This window comes from Elephantulus edwardii, unplaced genomic scaffold (assembly GCF_000299155.1).
Source record: "Elephantulus edwardii isolate Elephantulus edwardi_28Jun2011 unplaced genomic scaffold, EleEdw1.0 scaffold00400, whole genome shotgun sequence".
In the NCBI taxonomy this organism is placed as follows: domain Eukaryota; kingdom Metazoa; phylum Chordata; class Mammalia; order Macroscelidea; family Macroscelididae; genus Elephantulus; species Elephantulus edwardii.
Genome location: NW_006400150.1, coordinates 1,114,097 through 1,135,469, shown reverse-complemented (window position 1 = coordinate 1,135,469; position 21,373 = coordinate 1,114,097). Strand labels below are relative to the sequence as shown.

General features: G+C 39.2%; 2 protein-coding genes across 2 annotated transcripts in view; one reads left to right on the top strand and one right to left on the bottom strand.

Moving 5' to 3' along the window:
• Positions 1-21,373, top strand: part of MAST4 (microtubule associated serine/threonine kinase family member 4) — a 978,185-nt gene that overhangs the window by 99,847 nt on the left and 856,965 nt on the right. The gene's annotated exons all lie outside the window — the stretch shown is intronic.
• On the bottom strand, positions 16,061-16,327 carry LOC102862825 (meiosis expressed gene 1 protein homolog). The gene has a single exon (XM_006902372.1). It carries the CDS (start codon positions 16,325-16,327, stop codon positions 16,061-16,063), a length of 267 nt encoding a protein of 88 aa, XP_006902434.1.

Here is a 21,373-nt window from a genome sequence, read left to right as displayed (position 1 = left end):
GATGCAACTAAAGGACAGAGAAATTAAAAGGATTTACTGGCACTAGTACCCAAGCTTTGGTTCCCAGTCAGCAATAAAAGAAGGTAAAGAGCTACCTGGGAGTTACTAGAAAAAGTAACAGTGTGAATGTTAAGAGATTTCACTTCAACAAGTGATTGTGCCAGAGAGTAAGGATCTCAATCAAGGCTTTGTTTGAGACAGTCTTTCCTTTTCTCTCCTTTTCATTGTGCTTTGTGTAAAAATTCACTAAACAGTTACTTCCCATTTAATCATTCTTATGTTTGTTATTGTTATGTGCCATTGAGTCTCCTGTGACTCACAGTGACCAATAGCACTGAACTCTGCTATCCTGAGCCAGTCTCACAGTCTTTGACATAGCTACCCTCATTACCATGTCAGTCCCATCTCCATCCAGGGTCATCCTCTCTTGTGTTGTTTATTCATCCTTCCAAGCATGATGCCCTTCTTCTAGAACCAGTCACTCCTAGCCATATGCCCAAAATATGTGAGGTAGAGCTTCAAAATCCTAGCCTCCAAGGAGAAACTTGGTTTCATCCTCTCCAAGACAGACCTTTATTCCGCCCCCCCCCTTGGTGGTTCATGGTTTGTTTAAGACTCGTACTTAATACTACAACTCAAAGGCATCAATTCTTCTTCTGTAATTCTTAGTCATTGTCCATTTCTCTGATACATAGTAAGCCAAAGGTGGGTTACTCTAATCTGCGGCCCTCAGGCCTGTTTTTCATTGTTTTTGTTTAAACATTCTTCTAGGTCGTATAGTCCTGGTGTGTCCACTTGCCCTACAGAGGTAACTTCTGGTGGCTGTGAAGTGGAACACTATGACACTGATGAGTCAAATGTGATAATGGTTACCCATGGTGGACAGTGATTTTTGGAGCTCTCCGATTAAAACAACCTTGGAAGCAGGAGCGGCATCCACTTCCGTAATAGCTTGCCTCCGGAAACCCTATGACCTGGAGAGAGGATGAAAGACACACAAGCGTTGAGGACTTTCGTTCTATAGGGTTGCTATGAATTGCCTACATCTCAGCGACACTTAACAACAACAACCACATATAAGGGTATATTTACAGCATATACAAAGATATATGTACAACTGTGTCATATGATGAGCCTATATATGGTGATATGTGTAATCCCTTTCATCTGTCAAGAGGATTTTTCATCTCAAGTTGTTTTGGAGTAACCCATCTCAGCGTGGGTCCAGCCTGCCTATAGCAAATATGTGGACTTAGTGGGTTCTGGGGAGAGAAAACAAAGGACAAACCCACTTTTTCCTTCCTTCAGTTTCTATTTCAGAATGGGAAACATGATGTAGCACTTTGTGATTACTTTTCACCTACTCATCCCCAGTGAAATAATGTAAAAGCTGTGTTGTGTGGTAGGTGCCATCGAATCAATGACCCATCTCAAATTTGTTCAAACAACAACTATGAACCATATCTTATCCTGTGCCAGTCTCACCATTTCCGAGACACCTGAGCCCGTTGTTATAGGAGCTCTAGTTGCTTGGTGGTAAGGAGTTGGCAAGCTAGAGGCATGTGGTTTGAATCCACTAGCTGCTTTCCAGAAGAAAGATGGACAGACAGTCTCCTCCCAGGCGATGTATAGCCTATTAAAATGTGTTGGAGAGACAGCTATGAGTTGGTCCCAACTCAGCATATAGCAGCACCATTGTTGCAGTCACTGTGTGAATCTGTTTTGCTGAGAATTTCCCTCTCTTTCTCTGACCCTTCACATTTCCAAGTATGGTATCTTTTTCCAAGGACTGGCTCTTCCTAGCAACATACCCTTTAGTCTGTGAGACGTTTCACTGTCCTTGCCTCTAAGGAGTGCCTTGTTGGTACTTACCCCCAGACAGTCGTGTTTGTTGCTTTGGAAGTCTGTGAAGTATCAGTACACTTCTCTGGTACCACAATTCACTTTTGTCTTCTGTCACCCTTAATTATCTAACTTTCTTATGCAAAGGAAGCAATTGAAAATACCATGACATGGATCAGGTGCACATTAATCTTTAAAGTGACATTTTTGTACTTTAGCACTTTGGAGAGGTCCTTAGTAACAGATTTCCCCAATGAAACACATCTTTTGATTTTTTTTTTTAACGTCATGGATGCTAATTGTAGATCCAAGTAAGATGAAATTGTTGATAATTTCCGTCTTTTCTCCATGTTTCATGTTGATCCGGTGGTGAGAGTTTTTGTTTTCTTCAAGTTGAGATGTAATCTGTACTGAAGGCTGTAGTCTTTCATGCTCTGGCACAGTGTTAACAAGGCTTGCTCACATTCAGCAAGCAAAGGTTTGTCATCTGCATTATGCAGATTGTTGATTAATCTTCTCCAATCCTGCTGCCACATTCTTCTTCATAAAGTCCTGCTTCTCATGTTATTTGCTCAGCATACATAGGTACAGAGAAATGATGCATCTTTCCTGATTTTGAATCATGCAGTACCCCCTTGTTCTGACAAAAATGTCTTGATCTAGGTATCGATTTCACATGTAAGTGCAAAGAATGGCAGAGTTCAGAACTTGTAACATGTTAAAAAAAAAGAGAAATATTTAACAGTTTCCCTTTGTCCTTTTTTAAACTTTGAAAATACTCTTGGAAAATTCTACTTTGAATATTTAGTAATGGATCATCTGAACAAATTGATCTTGGAAGACATCAGCCAGAATGTGCCTTCATGTGCAAGGATGACTAGGCTTCCTCTTACATGTCTTGGACATCACCAGGAAAGATCATGATGCTTGGTAAATTGGAGGGTCAGTGAAAGTGAGGGAACTATTTGCTTTGTTCACAATAGCAAGGAGTTGGAAACAGCCAGAGTGCCCATCAACGAATGGATGGAGAAGCTGTGGTATATTCACACAATGGAATACTTCGCTGCATTGAAAAACAAGGAACTCATGCAATATTATTCAAAATGGGTGACCCTGGAGGACATCATGCTGAGTGAAATATCTCAGTTACAAAAGCACAAATACTGCATAGTGCCACTGTTGTAGAACGGAACTGATGTCAGGGTTGGGGTGAGACTGAGAAAAATTGGATAAATTATGTATTCTGCATTGAAACGGATGAGGGAGAGGACAGTTTAAAAGCAATATATTATAGGGTATTATGGTAATCACAAGAGTTCAGAATGAAGGCTGCATAGTGTAGTGTACTCAGGGTGGGGGAATTGTATACCAATGAAGGAATTTTTCTTTTATTTTTCAAAGAGAAGAGCAAACTGGGGGGAGGGTTGGGCAGGGAGAAAAGTGCAACAATGAATGGAAATCCAGAATCACTGTAAATGTTCATTAAAATTAATAAAATAAAATTTTTAAAGAAAAAGGTGAGGGAAGCTCCATGAGATGGATTGACATGGTGACTATAACACTGGGCTCAAAACATACCAGTGAGGATGGAGCACGACTAGACAGTGCTTGCATTCTGTTACACAGAAGGTGACCATGAGTCAGTGCAGACTTGATGGCAACTAACAACAGCTACAATGGCCAGTGCAACTTGTAGATGACAACTGGGTCCTACAGAAGGTGATGCCCATGACCTTAGAAAGGCTGTGCTGGAGGGGGCAGTGGCCGGGGAGGGGAGCATTCTCTGCAATGAAATGTATGAGGGGGTGTACATCTCTTCAAAGAGCCCCTGAGGGTCTGTGGTTGGAAAAATAATAGAATGCTGCATATTAAATATTGTTCAGTTTTTGTTTGCTTGTTTTTAAAACATATCCCTGAATATGAATGTTGTTGCTATAAGGTCTTTTCTTTCACAAGATTGGTCTTTTCTAGCGTATTTTCTTCAGAAATTGCCAGTTTGCTTGCTGATGAGCTTGGGAATACTCTTAAATCCTATTCCATTAAATTCTACATTTAACCCTTTTCTATTTGTTCAGTAATTGAAATAGCTTCCCTGGATATGTTAACTCCATTTAACAGTCGAAAATAAGCTTCTTCGTATCTCCCATCAGTCACAGGGTTATCTGGTCATTTCTAATTGTGGAAGAGGTAGCTTTGCAAAATATTGATGAGGAGACAATATGGGTGGGACTCTAGATTCGATTAAAGAAACTCTGATAACCTCTCTTGATTAGGTTCACTGGTTTTTCTGTGCATTAGAGAATTCAGAGGTAGTTTTTAGATTTATTGCCTAAAAGAATGCTTTTTTGCATTGTAAACATACCCTCTTTCTTATGTGACTTGACTTTATGAGAGAAGAACACCTTTCTGTTTGGAAGTACTCTGAAGTATTAAGCCCACATCCATTATATAAATTACTAACCAAAATGGTTTCTTTTTCTAGTGCCTTGGAAGGGAAAAAAATGCTTTTGTTTATACCTCTGAGATGTAATTCTTGGGCATATAATGCATGTAAGTTCAAATATTGAGTATATTGGTTTCATTTTTCCCAAGCAAAATTGTGTTTAGAGAGCCTATATGTCTTACTTTACCCAGTAATATAAAATATCTCTATTTATTTACTTGAAGTTATAGAGTAAATCCTCACCATATTCTTCAGAATATTCCACAGTAGCAAGACAGAAGGAGAATGTTTGTTCCAGCAATTTTATGAATTCCTTTCTAGATTGATTTCTGATCAGATATGCCAGAGTGTCTGTCTTTGCCTTCTATTAACGATGGAATTTTTTTCACCATTTATTATTGTTTGGGTGTTTGTGTGTCCAGTCTAAATCAATAACCTATCTAGTTTACAGGGTGACAAGCAGAGATAAAAATTATCATTGTTTCACCAGAGGACACTGCCTTATCACCAAGGAGAATATCTAATAGCAGAGTCTCTAATAGCTTAGCTGTCTGTAGCCTGATCACAAGTGGACAATGTGCAGACCCCCTCAACATTCTAATTGTGTCTTCATTAAATAAATACAGTGCTACCCTAATACGCTTAGAGAAGAAATTATATATTCTTCATTAGTGTACTGATAATTCCCTTCTCCCCTGATTCAGTAGCAATATTTTTATTTTAGCATTTTACAACTGAAAGTGAAATCAGTATTTGTAGTGTAATTCCCAGTATACATTTCCAGTTAATCGAATTTTGCTTTTGTAAATGTATGGTCCTGCATGAAAGATGCACGTGTGAGTGCTATCAGCAAGGGAAGTTTAATTTCCATTCAGCCTGAGTTCCGCTTATTCCTATATGCTCTTTTTTCCTACTTTGCTGCCTGTCATTTTCCTTGTTAACTATGACGATGGCTGGAAAATGTGCCTTGTTTATTGATGGATATTTATACTTTGTAGTTCTTTCACCTTCTGCTAGAACATAGAAAAGAGCTAAAAATGGAACTCAACCAGCCAGAAGTTGGTAAAGGAGTAAAGGAAAAGTAACGTGAAAAGTTAAAACACTTTCTTAAAATCTACAATAATGGGAACATATTCTTTGGGGGAATGTGTTTACATTCGACTGTATACAGAGTGATTTGCCAGTATAGATTTATTGTGTGCATTGAACAGAAGGCATCTTATGAGTGATCTTTTGCTGTATATGATTGGTTTACATGTTTAAGATTGGGATAACTTTTTTGATGTTGCTGCTTCAGAATTAGCTAATCACCTCTGTCTGATACATTGTTAGTTGCCTTCAAGTTTCTCAATCCTTCCCCATTTCATACTCATTGGTATACTTGAGTCTTTTTTCCAGTTCTTGGAAGAGAAACACTGATTGAAATATGGACCCTACATAAAGAGAGAGAAGACATAGAAAGAGGAATATATTACTTTTTTTTCTTCAGGAGAACCCATAAATTGAGTAGTTGATTTTAGGTAAATTTGTCAACATAGCCTTTATTTTTTAGCTAAAAGTGTTAGGTTGTCCTGTGTAATATAAAAAAAGGAATACTGTAGTACCAAATTGTCATCAAGATCAGCCTAATTTCCAATCAAGATTCATGTCAGCCTGTTAATTGTAGTTCACTGTAGACTTCTGGAATGTGTTATAGGCTGGCCCTCTCCACTTTTTCTATTAAATCAATATCACATTAAACCTAAGCAAATGAAATTGTTAAGACAACAACTGGCATTTAGTCTTTAAAGGAAGACACTGTACAGAGAAGAGAACTAATAGCTGATGTTAAACTGACCTTGAAGGAAAGTAGTGTTTGGCAGTACAATCATTGTGAGGCTGCAGGATGTCAGGATGGGGTGGGAAATTGGTTGGCCCTGAAGATTAGACCCTGGCTTTTTCCTGGTCTGCACATTCACTGCCGTTCATGGCCCCCAAGGCCGGGACAGTGCGCTGTCTCATGGATGCGGAAACAAACGTAACCCTCACAACAGCCTGCAAGGTGGGAAAACACTCCCTGAAAACTGGAAAGTGACAGATCTGAGTCTCTTGATGATTTCCAATTTACTATCTGTGATATTATTGTTATTAGACTCTGTGACCTTGATTGCAACTCATAGAAACTAAGAGATCAAAACCTTGCCCTGTCCTGTGCTGTCCTCTCTGCCTTTCTCCAGCCCATTGCTGCAGCCACTCTGTCAGCCATTTTGTAGAGTCATCCTTTCCTTCACTGACATTTCCAAGTATGATATAAGTTGGATACAATGATTCCGTAGGAATGATACAATGTATGTAAAAATAATAGTACCATGCTTTTATTTATTATTAAATTTTATTAATTTTAATGAACATTTACAGAAATTTTGGGTTTTCATTCATTCATTGTTGCACTATTTTCTCTACTCTCCTCCCCAGTTTGTTCTTTTTTTTGCCCCTTTGAAAGTCTGTTTTAACTGTCCAATTGCCACAGTGCTTGTCAAAGCCAGTTCTGATTAATCTCCTTTGTCAGTGTGTCCTTTACCATTCCCTATCACTCCTCCCTGAGAGAAACTTCACGCTGATTCATAAGGAAAAGGGGATGGCGTATTCTCTTAGCTACTTCCTGCTGAAAAGGGACGCTGTAGGTTTCAGGGTGAAGATCTTCTCTCACTACTCTAAAGGTCCCCTTTGGCAATAGGAAATACATAGACTATTATGGAGATTGATTTTGGAATTTAGATGCACTGTTATCAATTGTGCTTAGCCATACATGTTCATATCCTTGAAGATGTATCATGAAAGTGTTGCAGCCTAGAAGACACAAATTTAGCTAACAAGTTAAAAGTGCATGAGTCAAAAGTTAAAAAGCAATAATATTCCAAGTAGAGGCTCTAATAGTGGCACCAGTAAAGTTATAGAGGGAAGGTAGTTCTTACAATAAAAGGCCTATTGACTAGCACTTTGTCTATTATAGTGTAAAGGTTAGGAACTACAAGATGTAAAGGCTCAGCTATGTCATTTATTGTTCTTAAGTCCTGGAGCAAATTCCATCTGCCACTGGGTTATTTTACAACTTGGAAGTCCGCATGCAAGGCAGAGGTGAAGTAAGGAACTGCTTATGAGGTTTTCCGTCAATTCCAACAACTAAGAAATAGTGAGAAGATTTGGGACCTCAGAAGGCTTTTAGGACCAAATAGTAGTCTCTTGTGTCCAGGAGAAAATGAATATACTTACCAGTAATGTTAATGCTCACCCACAGCTCTTCTGGGAGGATCTAAATCATTGAAGTGTCCTCCTTTGTTTCCAGCTGGGAGCTGGGGCCTGTCAGTTCTGTCAGCCACAAGGACCTGATGTGGGCCACCCTTGGCCACGTGTCCTTCAGATCCACACTTAAAGCAAGTGAGTGGGAGCTTCCTCTCTACTCCCTTGCCTATCTGTGGCTCTCGTCTGTGACACTGTCTACTGAAGTGGCCCAGCTTTCCACAGTGGAAGCAATTCTGACCTTTATTACCTTTGGGTGGCACTGCATATGAGTAAGCCTTCAGAGGAAGGAGAGAACTGTTTGGAAGAGATATGTGATTAGGTATTTCTGTCATGAAAGGAGTCTCGAGCGATGGCTACATGGTGGAGTGGACCTGGGGGAGGGTGTGTAAAACAATGAAACAATTTTTCTTTAACTTTTCCAAGAAGGTAGTGCTCTGGGGGGAAGCCTTGGGAGGGGACAAATGTGCAACAATGAATGAATGGAAATCCAAAGCCTCTGTAAATTTTTACTGAAATTAATAACAAATTTAAATTTAAAAAAAAGAATTATGTTAGAGTAAGGATGGCAATGGATTTATAACTGCTCATGCTAATAACACTATATCGTGGCATGGAGGAGGAATAGTGGAAATGTATCCACATTTACAACATTCCTCTTATCAAAACCATTTATGAAAAATAGGAACTGAATTGGAACATGTATCTCTAGATTGGAAATGATGATATTGTTACTATTTCTAGCCTTAAGCTTAAAAGATTATAATGTTCAGAGTTATTTGTTATACATTTGTTTAAATTTTTCCCTCTTTTAACAACTGGGATCTAGAGGGAAGAGAAAAGACCAGAGAATAGCCAAAATTATTGGGGCAGCTATTGCTGCCAGTTTAGGCCCTGTGTCAGGAAAAGGAAGTCTAACATGCTTTTCTAATGTAAAATGACCTTGGTGTCCTAGATTGAAAGATTTCTAGGCTACATGATGAGAAAAACCACCTTTTGTTTTCCTTTTAAGATTCTATTCAAAGGCAGGTTCCCTTTCTGCATACCCTATAAATCATAATTCTTATGCATTTTCTTGTGCAAATACCATCATACAGTCACTGACTCATTCATTAGTCATTCAGTAAACACTGAGTGCTTTTCTCCCGGCTTCTCATAGTATCTGCCGATGGCAGTATGCAAAGATGGAGAAAGTTTGGTCTTCATGAGCAATTTACAGTTAAATAAGAGAGCAGGGGATGTATAAACAAATGATAGTAATATTTGTAGAACATGCTCTAATAAAGGTGTGAGTACTCATTGTCATTCCATTGATTCCAGCCTCGGATATTACCGGGCAAAACTGCTCCATAGGCATTTCTTGGCTCTAGTAGTTACAGAAGGGAGCCCTGGTGACCTAGTGGTAAGAAGCTGTGCTACAATCCAAAGGCAAGTGGTTCAAATCCACCAGCTGCTTTGAGGGCGAAGGATGGGCAGTCCCCTCCCATGTGATTTACTGCCTCTGAAAACCTGATAGAGGGTCAGCTATCTGTCAGTTACAACTTAGTGACAAACAACAATAAGAGATGTAAAGGGATAAATAAGAATAATCAGTATACAAAAGAGATGGCCTTTATACAGTAATGACACATTTCTGAATCTTCTTGGATCCATGGGAGTTTGGTGAGTGCAAGGGGAGATGCTTCATCTCATTATTATGAAGGGTTTGGGGATCAATGAGAAATGTGCCAAGTAACATGAGAAATAACCTCTATGTTATCTAAGACCAGAGGCATGTTGAATGATAAATGCTAAACCTCACATCACCTTGACAATAACTAGTGTTTACTTAAATATTCATAGGTGATTTTTTAAAAAAATATATAATTATAGTATATTGTCTATAGCCACTTGAAATCTGTGATAATTGAAGTAAAGCTAGTCTGACTTGTGTGACTACAGAATTGTTGGTAAGTGCTGTTGAGTAACTGCAGAGTAGAAAGAACTTTTTTATGTTTTAGTCAGAAAGGACTTTTTTTTAGGCTTCGGAAAAGATTTTAAGATTAAATTTTTTTTGGTGGCAAATACTTTAGAAATACTTGTGTACAGATAATTATCTTGATAATTACTAAGAAAAAAATAATATAATTAAATCCTATAATTGAGACTTTTCCTCAGTAAGTACATAGAGTTCCCATCTCATCATGCATGTTTTTTCCCCCCTTAATTCCATTTAATAGAAAAGAATGTGCCTTTTTACAAGCATAATCTCTCTTAACACCAGATAACAAAATTCAGCCTCTCAATACTTTTAGCTTGATGAAATGTGGAGAATTATATATTTGCATGTAGTTTTAACATTTAAAAATATGCTAAATTAATGCACTTAGAGAATGCTTGTCCAAAGCTATTAAAACTTTCTGTAGTCATCATTAATCTCTGTATCAGTGAGAATTGGATTTGGCAGCAAAAACACAATGTAAGAACAGTAATTTTAACCTAGGCATCATTATGTACCATACGGAAAATCACATTTGACCCTCCAGCGGATTTTCAGAGACACTTAATCACACGAGAGGAGATTGCCCACTTTTCTTTAGTGGAACTGCTGATGGATTCGAACCATGTATCTTTTAGCAGCCAGTGCAACTCCTTCCTTACCGCTGTGCCATCAGAGCTGTTTTTCTCTGTGACAGAGCCATCTGGAGACAGATATTTCATTACTCCAATGCTCCCCCCAAGGACAGAGACCCTTGCTTCCTTACATTCTATATCTTTGTAGGAATTTAAGATGATCACTCTATTTCTAGTATCACATCTGTTTTCTCCAGTGGATGACAGAGAAAGGCAAAACACATGCTCCTGTAGTAAGCTTGACTAGAATCCCACCTGGCTGCTTTTTTCATTATGTGTCTGGTCAGAACATGTGGCTGTTCCTAGGTGTAAAGGAGTCCAGGGAATAGAGGCATTTTTAATTTGTTTCGTTTTTAATCTGGACCCACTGCTACTCTGACATAAATTAGAAATCTGAGGACTGGCTGTTGAAAACCACTCACAGTACTCTACTTCTCATCTCTAGAAACCAAACTTACTGTCATTGCATGGCTTTCCGTCTTGGTGACCATGTGTTACAGAGAGAACTGTTCCACAGGGCTTTCTTGGCTGTAATCTTTATGGAAGCACATTACCAAGTCTTTCTTTTGTTGCATTGTTCCATGAGCCCTCACTATCAATCTTTAGATTAGTAACTCAAACTCATTGCTTTCGAGTTGGAGCTGACACATAGCTGATCCTCCAGCAGGTTTTCAGAGGCTGTAAATGGCATAGCAGGAGATTGTCCAGCATTCTCCAGTGGAGCAGCTAGTGGATTTAAACCATGTGTCTCTGAGTTGGCAGTCCAGCTCCTAACCCACCATAAGGCCGGAAATTGAACAAAAATCTTTTTATACCACTAGAAGACTACAGCTGATACAAATGGAACAAAACCCACTACTGGAAAGGTTGATGTCAACTCCTACAGATTCTTCTTCAGGCTTTTGAGGCTGTAAATCTTTGCCAAAGGAGATGGCCCATTTCTTCCCCAGGGACAGTCCTAACACATCATGAACTTTGCTCCCAGGGCTCTGGTTCAGAATTTCTCAGACACTCTTCCAGGTAGAGGTAGTCGTGGAATCTGGTTCCGACCACTGAGGCATGTGCAGAAGTCAGTAGGTGACTCTTAGGGAAATTTGGTGGTTTGTTTTTTTTTTTTTTGCCTTCCCCTGCTCCCCAAAATACAAGCTTAGTGAGCAGGATTTCTTTTGCCTTTAGCCCTCTCCCCACCTTCTACTGGAATTTAAGTGTTATCCCTGAGAATGACTCAAGAAGAGACAGCTCTACCCTAAACAGGAAGAGTCAGCTGGTCAGAAAGAAGTGTAGACGGGCATTTGGTGGATGGCTGTAGTGCCTTCTGCAATATTCAACCTAAAGGTCTTCAGATACTGTTCAGAGCCTGAGTTTCCGTGCATTAGCCACACTGCCTCCTGGGGATAGGATATTAGCAAAAAGACGCCTGAAAAAGAAAATTCAAATAAAGCCGAAGTAATCTCCTGTATTTTCCATTAACACATTGTTAAAAAAGAAGGAAATTAAAAAAAAAAAGTCTTAAAACTTTTGAGTGGAGCATTTAATCTCCAAGAGTTGTGGTTAATTTTGTTTACATTCCTTTTTAAAAAAACAAAACAGCAGTATATAATAATTTATACAAGCTTGCTTTTTTCTCCCCTTAAAATATACTTTGTGGGATACTAGCTACCCATTAATTAGCCATGCTGTTTGGATTGGGTGGTGGTTTTTTTGGTTTTTTGTTTTGTGTTTTTTTCCATGGTGGCAACAGTGAAAAACAGGTACATGTAGTCTTCACTTGTCCAGTATTCTTTATACTAGTGAATGACGTAGGGACTCAGTGAAGGGGGATATCAGGGTCAGCTGGCACAAAAAAGTTCACAGAAACAATATTCTACCTCCTGCTTTCGTGAGTAGGGCAGTATCTTCATGTTAACTACTTTTATTGTGTCTTTTGAGTTGGAACTGACACAAAGCAAACCTTTCAGTAGATTTTCAAAGACAAAATCACACAGGAAGAGATTGCCCAGCCTTCTCCTGAGGAGCATCTGGTGGATTTGAACCAAGTGCCTTTGGGATTATAGCACAGTTTCTTATCACTTATCATTGGGGTATCAAATACCAGAATGGCTTCCCAGTGTGGACAGTGTTTGGTGGAGCTCCCAGCTGTAAAACAGGCTTGGAAGCAGGAATGGCATCCACTTCCTAAACCACATGCCTCTGGAAACTCTATGAACTTGGAGAATTAATGTTAGTTATGGAAAGGCATTAAGTCTTTTGTTCATAGAGTCGGTATGAGTTTGCTCGACTTGATGGCAATCAGCAACAACAACAACTTATCACTAGGGCAGCAGAGCTCCTTTGTTACCTACTTATGACACCAGAAATCTAGTATGAGTCAAAACTGACTTGACAGTAGTGAGAATATAAATAGGTTGCAGGCTCAATTATAGGTTCCTGGGATACAGCAGTAAAGAAAACAGGCAAAAATTACTGCTCTATTGGAATTTGCAATCTGGAGTGTAAACACACTCTTCACTGAATTGTTATTCTAACAGGGAGCACTGGTGGCCTAGTGGATGGCGTTGTACCGCCAGCCCACAGACAGGCGGTTTAAATCCACCAGCTGCTCCTCAGGAGAAAGGTGAGCAGTCTCCGCCTGGGCTGACCTACTGCCTCTGGAAACCCATAGAAGGTCAGCTGTGCGTCAGCTCTGACTTGATGACGTGAGTTGAGTTGTGATTATTTAAAGTTATTTTTTTAAAGTCTTGATGCCTTAATTTTGCTTTCCTATCTTGAAAACTTTTGTTGCCTATATGTGAGGCATAATGGTAAATTAATTAAGCTATAGTCTTCAATTTCAGAGAGCCAGAACCCAGGCAATCAAAAGTTGTGATTAGGGAGAGTTCTCTTTAGAGCCTGTCAAATTATTTCATTTTAAACTCTTCATTTCACATTTCCATCATGCAAAGTACCTTAATTACAGAGTCCTTTTCTTTTCCTAATTAAATATTGTAATACAGTCAAGAATTTTAGTTCTTTAGGCACTTCTTAATGTGTTCAAGAGCTCTTAATATTCTGAACTTTAGGCATGTAAACAGTTTATTTTAGAGTTAAAGGGACAGTGGTATTTTAAGAGCAATAGTCTAGTAATTAGAACGCTGAGCATGCCGAATTCCCTTTATTGCTTCCATCTGTTTAAAGATAATGAAAAGAAATTGGAAAAAAAATTTTCTAGGAGACTGGAGATTGTTAACTGTAGAATGTGCCTTTCTTAAGAGAAATATTTGGTGACCAATTAAACAGAAATTTTTTGATCTTTCATTACTACTATGTGTCTTGTACTCTTTACCATTGTGGGGAAATAGGCTCTATGTTTTAGTATCTTAAATTTTTGTTTGTTGTTGTTATGTGCCGTCTAGTCGCCTGCAATTCATAGTGACCTAAACAGCCCTAATCCTTGCTCTATCCTGTGCCAGTCTCACTGTCTTCAACATACCTACCCTGATTACCCCAATCAGTGAATCAATCCACCTCATAGAGGGTCTTACTCTCCTGTGTTTTCCCTCCACCCTCTCAAACATGACGTCCCTTTCCATTGGTCCCTCCTTGCAAAATGTCCATAATATGTCAGACAAAGTGTCAGAATCCTTGCCTCCAAGGAGCAGCCTGGTTTAATCGTCTCTAGAATGAATCTGTTCATTTTCTTATCAGTTATAAATCTAAAAAAGATAGAATTTTTTTGGAATGATTTCATTTGTGCAGGTAAGTTAGACAGGTATAGAGGAATCAGTTAAATTAGAACACCATCATCTCTTCATTCCTTTCTTTGACAATTACTTGAGTACTTACCATGTGCCAGACACTGGCTTCCCAGCAATGAACAAAATAGATGGAATGACTCATGGAGCTTGAAGTACACAAAGAGGGGAGAGTTAAACAAAACTGATAAAACAGAGAGTAATACCAAATGGCTTTCAAAACACTTACCTGCCAGCATCCAACTCTGTCAAGATAAAAGCTCACTCACAGGCAGGACCAGACCCATTTTTAAATACCAAGGCCCACCCACTAGATCCTGTTTGCCCATACAGAGGCTTCCCACCCATGCTTCTTGTAAATGAGATCAGATAAAGTTAATCAGGGTACACTTGATTGCTAACACAATTTAGAAATGTCCAAACAGTTTACCCCAACTTTCAAGTAAATCACAAACTCTTACACACCAGGATCCAACTTCACCAAGATAAAGGTTCACTCACAGGGAGGAAAAGACTGATTTGTAGCTACCAAGGCCTGCCCACCAGATCCACAGATGCAGCCTTGGATATTCTCACTAGTCTATGACAGGAAATTTGGAGAACCGCTATCTGAATTGGAAGAAGTCCATGTTTGTTCCTATTTCCAAGAAGGGTGATCCAATTGAATGTGCAAATTATTCAACAGTATCATTGATATCATATGAAAGCAAAATACTGTTGAAGATCATTTAAAAATGGCTGGAATTCTACATAGGCAGGGGACTGCCAAAAGTTCAAGAGGGATTTAGAAGAGGCTGTGGCATCAGGGATATCATTGTTGATGTCAGATGGGTCCTGGCTGAAAGTAAAGAATACCAGAAGAATGTCTATTTGTGCTTTATTGACTATGCAAAGGTGTTTGACTATGTGGATCACAACAAATTGTGGCTGACATTAAGATAGTGGGAATCCCAGAGCACTTGATTGTGCTCATGAGGAACCTGTAGCTGGACCAGGAGGCTATTGTGAAAATGGAGCAAGAGAGCACTGCTTGATTTGGAATTGGGAATTTGGAATTGGAAGGGAGTGTGTCAGGGATGTATTCTATCTCCATACCTGGTCAGTCTGTATGTTGTTGTTGTTGATTAACTTAGAGTCAAGCACAACTAATAGTGATACTGTTAACAAAAGGCCTGAAGCCCCTCTACAACTATCAACATGCTGAACAAATTATCTGAGAAGCTGGACTGTATGAAGAGGAGTGTGACATCAGGATTAGAGGGAGATTTCTCAATATCCTGTGCTATGCAGATGACACAAACTTACTTGCTGAAAGTGAGGAGGATTTGAAACACTTGTTGCAGAAGATCAAGGAATACAGCCTTCAGTATGGATTGTATTTCAATATGAAGAAAACAAAGATTCTTACCGCTGGATCAATAGGCAATGTCATGATGGATGGAGAGGTGATTGAAACTTGTCAACAGCTTCATCTTGCTTGGATCCACAATTAACACCCTTGATACCAGCAGTCAAGAAATAAGGAGATGCATTGTACTGGGAAAATCTGCAGTTAGGGACTTTTTCAAATTATTGAGGAGTAGTGATGTCAGTTTGAGGACTAAGGTGTGTCTGATTCAGGCCATGGTCTTTCCAATTAGTAGCCATGCATCTGCAACCTGTGAATGAGGTTGACAGAAAAATAATTGACTCCTTTGAGCTGTGTTGGAGAAGAGCACTAAACATTCCATGGATGGTCAAGGAAAAGAATAGCTATGTCTTGGAGAAGGTGTAGCTGGAGTGCTGTTTGGAGATAAGAATGATGAGGCTTCACTTCACATATTTTGGACATATTGCTACAAGGTGCTATTCCTTGGAGAGGGACTTGATGTTGGGGAGGGTGGAGGGTCAACAAAGGAGAAGAAGACCCTCAACCAAGTGGATTGACAAGGTGACTGCTGCAATGGGCTCTTCTGTGTCAGATAGAACAGGGTTTAAGTCTTTTTTTTTTCCTTTTACAGCTCTTTAATTTTGGATGATTTACATTCCTCCCTGGGATTCAGGAGCTTCAGATCCTGAATTTTCCACACTTTACCATTTGAATGACATATTGTCTTTAATAAATCTCTTTAATGCCCTTTAACAGAGATGTTTCTTTACAACAGAAGAAAGCCTAATAAGCATAAATTTTCACTTTGTGGACTTCCTTATCATCACATTCCCTGTGTCTGTTGTAGTAATAGAAAGTATTGTCCCTTCTCTGCAGTTTCTTCACATATCCTGTCTCCGGCCAACGATCTACCATAGAAACTTGTTTCACTTGTTTATATTCAATCTCATCTCTATATCCTGCTTGTTGAAATCGGTACAGATTTTCGATCTCTTCTGACCACTTTTTGGCATGACTTATTGATTTTGGTTTTGCATCACAACTAGCCATGGCTGCTGAAGTCTTTTTACCAGTGATTTTTTCTTCACTATCTTCTGGCTGGGGCACAATGGTTTCTCCTTTTTCCATTTTCTTACTTGCTTGGAGTCACTCAAAGCACTGTCATCCATTTACTCAAGTCATTGTCGTGCACTGTCCTGAGAACAAGGACCACAATGGCAAGTCCGGGTCTGGGGCAGGGTTTAAGTCTTTTGTTCATAAGGTCTCTATGAGTCTTACTTGACTCTATGGCACCTAACAACAACAACAGCAATACCAAATGGTGATATATTTTGTATTTGTTGTATAGAAAATACAGCAGATAAGGGAGATAGGAGGTAATGATGGGAGTTAGTACTTTTTCATTGTTCATGAATAGAAAGCCTCCTTGAAAAGGTAACATTTGAATAAAGCTCTAATGGAAATGAGAGAGGAAGCCACTTGGTTATGTGGGGAGAGGATCTTTGAGATGTTGTTGAGCCCACTATGCCTCCTACTAACACTATGAACAGCAGATTAAAGATCTGTGCTGCCCTGCTCCATCCTCACAATCTCTTCCAAGCTCAAGTCCATTTTTTCAGTCATTGTGTTATTCTGTCTCCTGATGACCTTCTCTTTTGCTAACCTTCTGCCATTTTCAGCATGATATCTTTTTCCAAGGACTGGCCCCTTGCCATCTTTGCTTCTAAGGAACACTGATTTCACTTTCTCTAAGACGATTTGTCCTCTAAGTCCATTATATAGTCAATACTCTATGCCAACATCACAATTCCAAGGCATTGGTTCTTTGGTGATGTAGGTGATGTATACTCTTGGAGGTGTATTTGCGACAGAGGGAACAGGAAATGCAAAGTCCTGGATTAAGCACATATCTGATTGTTCATGGTGTCCAGTATGGCTGAAGTGGTGTAGAGCGAGCAGAGGGGCAGGGAAGGAGTAGGAAAACTCAGATAATAGAGAGCAGATTATATAAAGCCAAGTAGACCTTTTTACTATACCACTAAGAAGATAGAATACTGAAGAGCTTTTCTTTTATTTCCTTTTTTTTTAAGATTTTATCAGACTCTTTTTGTGGTCCAAATGGTTAATACATTTGAGTACTGAAAGTTAACTGAAAGGCGGAAGGTTTGATTCTACCTATAGGTGCCACTGAAGAAATGTTTGGCAGTCTATTTTTGAAAAATTGTCATTCTTGTTAGGTGTTGTCAAGTATGTCAAATATGACTCATAATGATTTTATGAACTACAGATCTGAACCCATACTCTCCTGTACTGTTTTCACAATCGCTGATACACTTAATCCCAGTGCTACAACTCCTTTGCTGCCCCTCAACCTTTCCAATCATAATATACTTCTCCAAGGAATAGCATCTCCTATCAACATACCCAAAGCATGTGAGATGAAGTTTTATTACCTTTGACTCCAAGTAGTACGAGTACTCTAGCTGCACCTTCTTCAAGACACATCTGTTTTCTTGTTTAGCAGTGTATAGGATATTCAGAACTCATCTTCAACATCACAGCTCAAAGGCATCAATTCTTCTTATGTCGTTCTTATTCATTGTCAGCCTCTTAGATGCATAACAAGTGATTGAGAACACATGTTGTTGCTTGCCATTGAGTTGAACATGACTCATAAAGACTCTATAAACAAAAGACTTAATACCTTCTTATAATTATCGTCATTTCTCCAAATTCATGGAGTGCACATAAGCATGTGGTTTAGGAAGTGGATGCAACTTCTGCTTCCAAACTTGTTTTACAACTGGAAACTCCACCAAACACTGTCCACACTGGGAAACCATTATGGCCTTTGGCACCACAATGGCACAAGGTTCAGCATCACAGCAAACCCAGATTACCTCAGAACAGCAAATTGACAAAGAGTGACGTAGAAAGTAGAAGAATGTTTCTCCAAAATATAACAACACTAGTCTCAATTAGTAGTAGTTAAGTGCCATAATGTCGAATACGACTCATAGTGACAAAAGACCTGAACTCTGTTCTATAATTAACATGATTTCTTTATGTTCGTAGAGTTTCCAGAGGTGTCTGGTTTAGGAAGTAGATACCACTCCTGTTTCTAAGCCTGAACCAATCTGGAAGCCTCGCCAAATGATGGATAACCACTATGGTATTTGACAAAACTGTGTCACAGTGTTCAGAATCACAGCAACTCCAGGTTATTCAGTACAGCAAATAAACAACTGCTATATTACTTAAATGTTCATCCCAACATTATTAAATTTGGCCTGAGGGCCGCCGGCTTCTCACTTGTGGAGAGAAAAAACCCATTAACACAAACCAAAACTTTCCTTACATGACTGTCATCAAGACACAAGAAACCACCTTCTAGAGTGGAACCACTCCACAGGATCCTTCAGGCCAGCCAGACTTAACTCAGCACTATGGAATTTTAAAGACATGTCCAACAAATGCTGTTGACTGTGATAAACCAAATAGGCCGTCTCTCATCAAGACATTTGACCATGACTTACGTGTGTTTCAATGTCTGAGCATAATGGCAGGTAACACTTGCTTAACAAGAGAAATAGTTAACTGAAAGATAAAGCAGATGGGAATCTTCAGATTGAAACACAGAACAGCTGAAGATAGCTATGGTATAAAGTTGCAACAGATAGGTACTCTTGCGTCCAAAAGAGAAGAAGGAGAATAGAACATAAGCAGTATTTGAGGAGATGTTTTTAGTATTTGGGAAGAAGTCTTCTCATAGTAACTCTACTCATAGTAACTGTATAATGCAATGGAGCACTTCTTGGTCTTGCACCATCCTGACACTCACTGTTATATTTAAACCTATTGTTGTGTTGTAGCTATTGTATCAATCGGTTTATTTGAGAGTCATCCTCCACCCCGCATCCCAGGCTTTCTACTTTTCCCAGAAACTAGTCCTTCCAGATTAAAGAGATAAATACTAAACTTCCTGCTCTAGAGTTAATTCTGATTCACAATAATCTTTTATGACAAAGTAGAATGGCTCCATAGTTTCTGAGATAGTATATCCATATGGAAATAGGCTATCACACCTTTCTCTCATGGAGTGATTGACTCTGGGCTTGAGCCATTAATTTTTGTTAGAAGCCAAATCACTTAACTAGTTACAGTTGCAGCCACCAGAGCTGCTTACTTGAAGAGACAGTGACTTCAAATGTCCCAAAACATATCAGTAGGTACTACTTAAGAGGTAATGGGAGAAAAAGAAAAAGAATTGGACATACTACATAGAGCTACTTTTAGGAATTTTGTGTAAAGGGAAGCAGAGATGAGGTGGTAGGTAATAGGGACAAGAAGTATCATTAATTTTATGTATGAATGCGCGCTTGTGTGCTGGTAGAAGTGATTGAGGAGAGAGAGTAAAGGCGTAAGAGAGAATAGAGACAATTCCTGAACTATGTCCTTTAATAGGTGTCATTAGATGGGATCCAGGAGCAAAAATAATACCAAAAGTTTTGTGTAACTGCCCCCAAGTCCATATTTGACTTTGAATTATTTAATAAATGAGCAAATAAATCTGCCATAAAATAATATTTTTTGAGAAGTACTTTAACTTGTGTATAACCCTCATTATCATTCATTTGTTCTTATTAATAGCATATTTAAGTGACATCTTTTTCACATTTTCATTCTGGTTGCTTGCCCCACTCTCTACCCCAAGGATCTGTTACAATTGCAGGCACATACTTGACCCTGGGGGAGTTCTCTAGTGAAGTATTTGAGCTTCAGAATTTCCGTTAAGAGTACACACTTTGGAGCCAGACTGCTCCTTTCACTTACTGTTGTTGTTGTTATGTGCCCCTGAGGTTGAGTCGTCTGTGACCCATAGCATCCCTGTGTACAGCAGCTCTGAACCCTGTCATGTCCTGACACAACTGCCATTACCACAGTCACTGTATCAAGGTATCTCATCCAGTGTCTTTCTCTCCTGTACTGTCCCTCCACCCTTCCAAGCATGATGTCCTTTTCCAAGGACCAGGCTCTCCTGGTTATGTGCCCAAAGTGTATGAGACAGAGTATCAAAATCCTAACCTCCAAGGATAAACTTGGTCTCACCCTCTCCAAGACAGACTTATTTGTTTTCTTGGTAGTCTAAGATATGTTCAAGACTCTTCTCCAACACCACAATTTGAAGGTAGCAATTCTTCTGTCATCCTTAGTTATTGTCCAACTCTGTGATGCATAGCAAGTGACTGTGAACCACATGACCTGGATTAGGCACACCTTAGTCTCTAGTCTGACATTGCACTCTGGAGAGGTCCCTGACAGCAGATTTTCCCAATGAAATTAATCTTTTAATTTCCTTACTGCTGGTGTTAAGAGTGTTGATTGTGGAGCCAAGCAAGCTATCATTGTTGACAACTGTTAAAAATCTCTTCTCCATCTATCATGGTGCTGCCAGTTGGACCAGTGGTGAGAATCTTTGTTTTCTTGATGTTGAGCTTCAATCCATATTGAAGACTGCAGTCCTTGACCTTCTGCAGCAAGTGCTTCAGCTCCTCCTCAGTTTCGGTTCTGCAAGCAAGGTTGTTTTATCTGCATAGCACAGGTTGTTGATGAGTCTTTCTCTAATCCTGATACCACATTTCTCCTCATAAAGCCCTGCTTCATGAATGATCTGTTCTGCATATAGATTGAAAAGTTATGGAGACAGGATGCATCCCTGACACACACTTTTCCTGATTTTCACCCATGCAGTGTTTCCCTGCTCTGTTCTGAGAACTCTTTCCTGGTCCAAGTATAGATTTCACATACTAGATGTAAACTTTTTGGCAATTAACCTCTTTAAGTCTCAGTTTCCTTGTGGGTAAAATAGGATGAGGTTGTATATAAATACCTGTTTATGGAATTTTTTTAAATATTCAATGAGTGAATAGGTATACTGTCTCAGAATAGTTTCTGAATGGAACCAAAGCAAACAAAAACATTCAACACACTGCTGTCAAGCTTGTTTTTACTTATAGGGAAAAGGTCAAAGCTGCAGCAAACTAATTGCTCTCTGACTGCTACTCTTAATGGAGCATGGGCCGAGGAGAAAGAAAT

Excerpts from the sequence above, each read along its gene's own strand:
- LOC102862825 (XM_006902372.1), bottom strand. The coding sequence starts at position 16,327 with ATGGCTAGTTGTGATGCAAAACCAAAATCAATAAGTCATGCCAAAAAG.